Genomic DNA, 9,591 nt, shown 5'->3' on the forward strand with positions numbered 1-9,591 from the left:
GCTGTGTTCAGCAATTCAATCAAAACACTTTTTTCTGAGCTGTTTTATTTTCCCTTCTCACCATGTGAACATCACAGAGTAACACATGTTCCAGAAACCATGGGATTCTGATCCTCAAATAGGGAAGCATTAAACATGGCCTGAATTTTTCTGCACCATACTTAAAGTCCATGTTTAAAGCTTCATTATTTAGACAGGATCTAAGTTCATGCTTGTGTTGAGGCATGCTTTTAAGAGATGCTGGATCAGGGCTTAGATTCCTTTCAAATCAAGATGTCTTTGTTAAACTGGCAGGCAATCTTGTTTCATAATCGTAATAATAAAAATTTATAACAGTCTCTTCAATGTTTATAACTTTCTCCTAAATGATTATTGTCTAGTAATTATTAAACAAACAAACAAAAAGCAGAACTAAAAGTAGCTTTGCCTTCACCCTGGAGTTTGTTTTGCTGTCCCAACACACATTTGGTTTAAGCAGGATAAACTAGTACACATTTACTCTGTTTTGGGTTTTTTTCAGTGTAAGCATATGACTCAAATCAAACAAGTGCATTTTGGGGGGTGGGTGGTGGGTTGTGTTCACACTGTTCTTTTAAACATGCTTTTAGTGAACTGAACTTGCACTCACCATATCCCCAAGGATCATCTCCTTCCATTCTCCCAGCTTGAGGCAGAAAGCCCCCAGCTCCTTAGGGTGTCCCCCAGCCCCCTGCTGCTGCCTGCTCAGCTCCCAGCTGGGGCTGTGGGACTCAGCAGAGCTGCAGGCATGCTCTGGCATGTCAGCCCTGTGCTCTGGCACTGGAGGAGCTGGCTGTACTGGAAGGAAGAAAATTCTCCTGCTCTCCCGAGGTGCCTGAAGTGCTTAAACAGATTCCAGGTTCAGTGTTTGATTTTTGGCAGACTGACTGGCTGGCTCTGAAATGTCACTGGGTTCCAGCTGCAGGTAGGTTTGTCAGGCCTTGGTACAGGAGTCACTTTCAAATTTAATTACAATCTGGCCTCATTTTGTTAAAGAAATGCAGTAAACGTAGCATGTCCATTCTGCTTAACCAATATACTTTTGTCTTTGCCATTTAAATTAATTTAGAGGGAGAGAAGATCTGATGGAGAGATATGGAGGTAGCTCTGTGCATCTGTCATCCCCAGCACAGACTTGCTCAAAAGGAACAAAGCAGAGAAGTGTCCTGGAAATGCCTGAGCAAGCCTGGGGATGTCCCTGGGTCCCCATCCCAACCCTGTGTGGGTGCAGCAGAGAGATACCTGTGAAAACTTGGACTGGATTTTTGTTTTTCACTCTGGGTCACCTCCTCCTTTTTCTGTTATCAGTTCATTTCAATTCTCTGCTTTCCAGGCGAGGAAGCTGCAGGTTAGGTTAGATAATTGTTATTTCCTTACCCTTTTTGGGGTTCACTGGGACAAACAGCAGCTCTGCCTGTGAGGAGGCTGCTGTGTGAACCTTTGGAAGCCTCAGTGCTGTAGGAAGCCAGGAGATGCTCAGGCTCTAAAATGTGAGGCCAAGTCAGTATGCTCCCACTCCTGGTAGAGAAGCCAAGTACAGACAAATACTTTGTCAAACCAGTTTCAACGTGAGGTTTTCAACCAGTATTGTTACCCATCTTAAACATCCTGATAGATTGACCAGGATGCCTATCCCTGGACTTTTAATTTCATTATTTTAAAAGCACATTGAAATGCACAAACTGGTGGAAATTCAGTGACCCTGTGGCATTCCCAGCCTTTGATTCTGATGGACAAACACTAACTGCTGTCAGTGTCCTTCATCCAGCTCACCCTGGTCTTGTCTTTGTGCAGCATGAGCACATGAAAGCTGCTATATTTCTGTATGAAACCTAAAACGAACTCTCACAAGAGGAATGTTGACCCCAAACAATTTTGCACATGTCCTTTGTCAGCTAAAAGGGCATTTTACTTGAAGACACAATGCAAACCACAGTCCTGACTTGTTAAATGACTGTGTGACAGAAAAGATGCAGTCTGGTACAGTGTGTGTGTGACTCACACAGCTCAGATTTGGACCAGAATTTCTGTCTGAAGGGGAAGCAGCACTGGACTGACATTCAGATCCAACAGGGAAAGCTTAGCTGTCCACCAGCAATCTTCAGAGGCACCTCAGTGCTCGTGCTCCTGCTCTGCAGCACAGTGAAATGTCAGTCCCCCCTGGCCTCCCGAGGTGGGAGCCCTGTGATTTCCCCAGGTCACCCTGCTCCCATGGTTAATATGTGGAAACAAGTGGTGGAAACTGTCCAGTTGTATTAAAGGTGGAGGGGATGACAGGGAAGGGGAAGCACTGCCTGTGCTCATGTGCCTTTTTGTTCCCATTGCAGAAAGGCAACGAACTGGAAGAAGGAGTGACCAGTGAAGGTAAGCAGAGATGCCCCTGGCTATGAGCCATTCTCAGGTTCGTGCTCAGATGGAATTTGCTGTGATCCCTGCTGAGATGCTGCCTTCTCCCAGCCTGATGTTCCCCAGCAAATGCTTCCATGCTCAGAAAGGCAGGAGGAGAGCATTTCACAGCAAAAGCTTCATATTTATGGTGTGGGGAGCCCTCCTGGCTGTAAGTGCTTCCCTGCCATCTCCCTTGGCTGTGCTCTGTGTTTGTGCCAGCAGGAATGTGTCCCCAAGCTGCTCAGCCCTTTGGAATGATGTTTCCCTGGTTCTGTCACAGCCGGTGGCACAGTGTGGGTTTGATTCCAGCTGCTGCCTGAGCTCGGGTGTCTCCAAGGACGGCTGAACCCTTTCCCGAGGAAGTCAGGCTGTACCAGTATTTGTGCCTGCAAACACAGCCCGACAGGATGCCAGGCCCTGGAATTTCATCCCCTGCCAACCTCTGTCCCCGGGGCCAAACCCACGGCCCCCTTCTTACCGGTCTCCCTTCTGTTTTTACATTGCAGAGTTTGACAAATTTTTAGAAGAGCGAGCCAAAGCGGCGGAGATGGTTCCCAATCTGCCATCCCCTCCTGTGGAAGCCCCCACCCCTCCGACAAATCCTTCCAGCAGGAAAAAGCAGGAGCGCTCGGAGGACGCCCTCTTTGCACTGTGAAGGTGGCGCGGAGCCGCCCTCCCTCCCGCCGGCGAATGTCGCCTCACGGCCACTCCGCCCTCCCGCAGTCCTTGGCTAACAACGACTCCCGTCCTCCCCATTCCATAGTTTGCTTCTCCTTCCCTCCCTCCCCAAATGATCCACCCCCACAAGCTGACTCTTTCTATTTAAATCCAACACTATTCCTGCCAGACCACGGTTCTCCAGCACTCGCTTAATCCCCTCCTTCCTGTCCCAGCTGCACAAAACCAGCTCTTGATGCTGAAAACCCCTTCAGAATGCACGAGTACGTCACACTGGGCTGAAACAAAAGCCCAGGGGGAAGAGAGCAGCCTTGCCCTTCAATTTATGTAGGGATCATCCTCTTCTGTAGGCAGGTCCTGCCAAGTAGACGGCTCTGTCAATCAGCATGTAATTGACTGAGCTGGAATGTTCAGGAGGAGTGTGTCTTTATTTTTAGATAAAATGTTAATGTATTGGCTTTCGTGTTGGATTCGACAGCAAGGAACAACTGTTCCCCTTTCAACATGTGCTTCACAAGTTAAAATCCTTTACTCTCCCACTCACACATCTCCTGGTACCATATGGTGGTCGCTTTTCCCCACTTTCTGTGGCTTTTCATTTCTAAATCTCACAGGGTATTTTTTGCCTTGTGTTTTATCTGGGCTTGCTCTAATTTGAAGCAGTCTGTTGGCCATGTCCAGTAGCTCTGGCAGTTGATAAGGATGGAAAATGCTGGGCTAAATGGATGCTGTAGCAATGGCACAGGAAGCACCTCACTCTTTGGGAGACCATTCTCACACAGGAGTTTTCCTGGTATGTTTGCCTTTTATAAAATAGCTTGGTTATTTTCTCCTTACCTTAGATTCCTTCTTTGGTAACTCTAAAGCTCTGCATTTGGTGTAAACATCCGTGCAGATGGATGGGACTTGCTCATGGATTGGGTGTGAACTGAGCTTCCTGGATTCCCTGCCATGCCTGGTAGGATATGCTGGCTCTTGGGGGTAGGGATGAGGAAAGGAGCAAACCTCAGAGGTTTGTATGGAATGCTGAGGAAAGTGGTTACCATGGAGGGATTAGCTGTGCCAGGCTGTGCTGGAGGTAAAACTCATTTCCTTCCAGTTTTAGGCCCGAGAAAGTGTTGAAATGATTGTGAGCGTGCTATTTGTAATTTTTGGAATGTCCTTTGATCCCTCTGCCCTTCATTAACTCCCGGCTCCTACGGGGCTGCAGTCTCTGTGCAAACAAACATATTCCCTTGCTTGCCAGAGGCATGGCCAGGATTCCTGCTCCTCTGGGGCTGCCAGAAGGGATTCCAGCATGTGTGCCTGCCTTGCTGGGCTGACAGGCAGAGCTGGAGCAGGCGGCTCCAGCCATCGCCGCGTCCCCCAGCGCGTTCCTTGGGAGGAAGCCAGTGGTGCAGGATGGCAGGATCAAAGAGAGAGCTGAGCAGTGCATGGCAGGAGAATCTCCCATCCTGACAGAGAGGCACTTTATCAGCTAAAAGCCCGTGCAGGCAGCAGGCTCCAACCCCTCTTCCTCAGGGTGTTCCTTGGCTTAGGCAACCTCCTTCTGACCTGACATGTCTGAGCTTCCCAGGATGCTGATGTGTGTCAAGCTCTCTTGAAAGTTGTTCTAGGCCAAGTGATAGAAGCTTTTATCTGAGCACAGCATTTTATCAGCCTATACCATACTCTCTGAGGACCACCCCCTTTGGGACGTTGTGACACACAAAGCCTGTTACCAAATGCCTGATTGCAGCGCTGATGGACTTTGACAGCGGACACATTAATCTTTGAAGGGAAATGTTGTTTGGTGCAGGATTTCCAGGCTGTCCCAGGTCAGGTTTCACTCTGTGCTCTCCCTGCTCATCGTCTTCTCTGTCCTGCCCTGCCTGTAGCCTCTTCCAGCATCCCTCCATATGTAGCTGGGCCCAGGCAGGGCTGTCCTGCCACCCCTCTGTGCTGACGTGACACCTCATCACTGCTGTGTGTAGCACAGCTTACAAATGGACAGGCAAAACCAGTTTAAGGATGGAGATAACTTTGGCATCAAGCTTTTCTCCCCACTTGCTGGCTCTCTCTCCAGTTGAAGCCCTTCTGTGTGGGTCTGCAGAGGCTTTCTCCCATTCCATCTTCTCCGTGGCTGATGGAACAGTCTGCCTTGGCTGCACTGCACACTCCTGCTCTCACCCACTGCCCTCACTGCTCAACACAAGGTGAGCCCAACGCTCAGGGATTGGCACTGCCAGCTTGCTGCAACATGTCAGATGTGGCCACCAGCTCCCAGAAACCTGAGGAAACTTCTTTGGCAACACTGATTTGATTTCAGACGGCGCCTGGTGATGGCCCGAGCAGTCTTGCCAGCCCAGAATGAATTGCTGGTATTCCTGTCAATGCAGAAAGCTCCGTGGGTGTTTAAGTGTGTATTTTCTCTTCTAAATCCTTGAAGCACATTGACCCTGTAAATGGCCACATCAGGTGATTCTAAGCATGTTAATCCAGCTTCCCTGCCAAGCCAGAGGAGATAATCGCATTGCTCAGGCATGGGGACACTGTCAGATGGTGCAGAGTGGCACGGATGTCACTGTCACCGAGCCCCCCAGCGTGCCACTGCTGCAGCTGGCCCTGCATCCCCCACCCCTCAGCCAAAAGGTGCTGGGGGAGAGTGCATTTAATGCTTTTTTCTGTCACACTAAACCTGTCCTGGGACCTCCAAGGTGTTGCTTTAGGGAGAATCTGGTCCCTTTCTGGAAGATTCTGCAGAGCTGTCGGTGATTGCTCTCTCCAGCTGGGAGGAAAGGAGGTGGAATGAGAAGGCTGGAGCTGGGGGGAAAGTACAGAGCGTGTGTTGGCAGAGCTCAGGGGGCTCTGCTGCTGTGTGCAGCCCCAGGCAACCCGAGGTCCCTGCTGACACTCCACATTATCCTCTGGAAAGCCGTGGCAGTGATTGCAGGGAGTGGCAGGTGCCACCAGCACAAGTGGTGGCTTTGCTGGAAGTAGGGCAGCTCCCAGGAGATGCCTTCCTAGGGAGGAAATGTACTTTTGGAAAGACCCGGGATGGATCTGGAGCCCAAATCCACACTTGGCTCTCAGGGCTGGAAGCACCAAAGGGAACAGAGTGTGGCAGAGCAGGTGGCTTAGCCCAAACCTTCTTTAACAAATACAAGAGCTACGCTAGAGCTTCCCAAATGTCCTGTATCAGGATCTCTCATCTTCCCTGTCCTCTTGTGGTCTGCTGAAAACCGGAGCAGTGAGAACTGTTTGAGGCAAAGGGAAAAGGGGTTTTTCACTTCAGGGGACCAACTTCTCCATTTATCCTTCCTCTGCTTTCATTCTTAAGTGCTTCCTCTGTGCAAGTGGGCAGAGGACTCGCGTGGCTCCAGTGCTTGGGAGAACAGGGATGGAGCTGCAGCCTGATCCACTTTCCATAAGAAATAACATCCCAGCGCTTTCTAGGCATACTAGGAATCACAGCTTGACACTCAATGACACTAAATTATTCTCGGGGTCCTTTGTAAGGTCTAATCGCGCCCTGTTCTAGGTTAAAATATTTATTTTGTCTATATGTTTTCTTTCCAGTGTGTTTTTTAACCTCTTCTGTTAACTCTTCATGTGCTGAGATGTAAGGAATCAATGGTTTCTATTTAAATGTATCCTTTGGGTTTTGGGTTTTTTTTAATTGTTCTGTGTAGCTTTCAGCTGCGTCTTCAGCAGGTGTAATAGATAACAATGTGCTGTACAGACATTTAGGGTGTTTAGGGTGTAGGTAAGGCTCATAGGGGAACTGCTCATAAAAACATAGCACGGTGTCTCTTAAAGGGAACAGCATAAACGCTGAGACTGGTCCTTACTGGGACCCTCACGTAGCCTCCAACATACCTTTTCCCTTCTGATTATCACACCGCCATCCCTGGGGTGTGCTGACCAAACCAGCTCTGCCATTCCCAGGGCTGGTCTTGCACCTCCAAGCTGAAGGATTTTTTTGGTGAGGATTTCTGTTTGTTTGACTTCATTCAGCATTTTTTGATGGGATACATTGGCTGTTTCCACTTGGAAATGGAGGACTGGGAGCTGGCTGTGGTGGCGAGATGTTTCCCTCCAGTGGTGGAAGAACAGATCCGGGCTGTGGTTTCAGGCCCAGGGCAGGGGGTGATGGTCCCTCCATGCAGGAGCTCCCAGCCAGCACAGCCTGTCCCTGCTCCTCTGTGCCCTGCTCTCCTGGTGTCACCTACAGGAACAGGATGTGCAGCCCAGGAGAGCAAACAAGATGGATTTCCAACACTCTGTTTCAGCCAGTGAGTTGTTGAGTCTCCTGTGGCAGCTGGGAGCCCTGGAGTGGGAACTGCTTGTGCTATCTCCATTCCTGTCCATCCCCATGCAGCTCCGTCATTGTTTACCTCCTCAGGGCTGACCACAAGCCTTGCAGAGCCTCCTCTGGAAAAAAACAGCTCAGAACAGTTATTTTTATGGAAATAGTGAAGCAGTGAGTGGATTTAGAGCTGTGTTGGAGTTAACCCTTGCGCTGCTGTGGGCTCCCACCAGCCCAGGAGACGAGGTGCCCCCAGAGCACCTCCCAGCCATCCATCCCAACCACAGCTTCCACACCCCTCCTCCTCACCAGCAGAGAGGTGAGGCTCTGTGTCACCAAGAGCCAGCTGGCCTTGAGCAGCACCGAGCTCTGGTGCTGGTTCTCTTTAGCCCGTGGCAAATGCACTACTCCAAAATTCCCACCCTGCTCCGTGTTTTTATGAGTACGAGCTCCTCATCCCCTACATGGTCCTATGAGCTGTTGTTAACCCTACAAACGTAACCTGTGTCATAGCTTCTCTGTATATTACAGCTGTAGGCTTTCCAGATAAAAGTGGATAATATTTATTTACTGAAGATACTGGATATTTTTTTGTTTGGGAATGGGGTAGGGGGAGAGAGGGGACATAACTGTTTAAAGAGATTGACTATGTAAAGAGAAACAAAATACACAAGAAGCAGAGAAACCCAACACTAAAACATCACTGTATTCAAGTAGAAAGTGTTTCTGTTAAGGACAAGACAACTGTATTAATCTGCCATTGTTTAACTTGCTCCAGAAATCATCTCCTTGGTTCCTGCATGTGAGATATTCCAATAAATACACTATTAGTGTGAGCTGGGGGTGCTGTTGTCTGTCTCTCAGTTGGGGACTCGCTTGGCACATGGGACACAGGGGACATGTGCAGCCCTTGGGTACCCACCAGATGCCAAAACTGGGAGTCCTCGTTCTCCTCCAGGAGACAGAACCTGGGTGTTGTCACTGGGGGAAGGCTTGTCCCCAGCAGTTGCTCTTGGTGTCATTGTATGGCTCGTGCTGCCCTCAGTGCTGAATTCATGTGCCAGCAGTGCTAAATTCATGTCCCACTAAATTCTGGCACATCTTTTGAGGGTGGCACCAGGCAGATGCAGGGGTGACATCCTGGGTGCTCGGTGGGATATCTGCCCACCTGGCTGGGCTTAACTGACAGTCCTTGGAGGGCAGCTGGGTCACCCCTCTGGTGACCTGCAAAGAGATGGGTGATGTTCCCAGCCCATCCAAGGGCCACTTTCCTGACTCATCATCTGGAATTTGTTCCAACATCCCCATTCTGATGGTGGGTTTGATGGGCAGAGAAGGAAGAGCACCAGCTTAGGAACCCCAGAGAAGTGGCATTGGCCAAAACCGAACCAGGCTGGCAGAATGGTGCCCTCGTTCTGCACGTGGAGATCCACGCTGGGTGTTCAAATCTGGGGAAGGGGGTGTGGAATAGCTGCAATAGCTACAGGGTTTCCCCTCCCTGTAGCTACATATTAGCATTCAACAGCCCTGCCCCAACTTGTTTACCCCTCACTGATCATGTGCCTGGCTCAATGTGGGATACAGGGAGGCTCCTGGCCTGGATCTGTTGGGAAAGGTGTGGAGCAGCTGCTGCCCTGACAGGGCAGAATCACACAAAAAGCATCGGGTCAGAAATGTCCAGCGCTGTGCAGGAGGGGCAGTGGGAACAGGGGCTGTGGGAGTGGGGGATTTGGGAATGGGGGATGGATGGTGGGTTTGATGGGCAGAGAAGGAAGAGCACCAGCTTAGGAACCCCAGAGAAGTGGCATTGGCCAAAACCGAACCAGGCTGGCAGAATGGTGCCCTCGTTCTGCACGTGGAGATCCACGCTGGGTGTTCAAATCTGGGGAAGGGGGTGTGGAATAGCTGCAATAGCTACAGGGTTTCCCCTCCCTGTAGCTACATATTAGCATTCAACAGCCCTGCCCCAACTTGTTTACCCCTCACTGATCATGTGCCTGGCTCAATGTGGGATACAGGGAGGCTCCTGGCCTGGATCTGTTGGGAAAGGTGTGGAGCTGCTGCTGCCCTGACAGGGCAGAATCACACAAAAAGCATCGGGTCAGAAATGTCCAGCGCTGTGCAGGAGGGGCAGTGGGAACAGGGGCTGTGGGAGTGGGGGATTTGGGAATGGGGGATGTGGGAGTGGGGGATTTGGGAGCAGGGGATGTGGGAGTGGG

General features: G+C 50.2%; 1 protein-coding gene across 3 annotated transcripts in view; it reads left to right on the top strand.

The window, feature by feature from the left end:
- Positions 1–8,208, top strand: part of TOM1L2 (target of myb1 like 2 membrane trafficking protein) — a 56,329-nt gene extending 48,121 nt beyond the window's left edge. For all 3 annotated transcript variants that reach the window (XM_039731806.1, XM_039731807.1, XM_039731808.1), the window contains 2 exons: positions 2,346–2,382; positions 2,913–8,208. In XM_039731806.1, coding sequence (XP_039587740.1) covers positions 2,346–2,382; positions 2,913–3,061 — 186 coding nt within the window. In that variant the 3' untranslated portion in view covers positions 3,062–8,208. The remainder of the gene's footprint in view (positions 1–2,345; positions 2,383–2,912) is intronic.
- The last annotated feature ends 1,383 nt before the right edge of the window (positions 8,209–9,591 follow it).

The sequence above is a fragment of the Passer montanus genome, unplaced genomic scaffold (assembly GCF_014805655.1).
Source record: "Passer montanus isolate IOZ18808 unplaced genomic scaffold, ASM1480565v1 scaffold8, whole genome shotgun sequence".
NCBI classification, from domain to species: domain Eukaryota; kingdom Metazoa; phylum Chordata; class Aves; order Passeriformes; family Passeridae; genus Passer; species Passer montanus.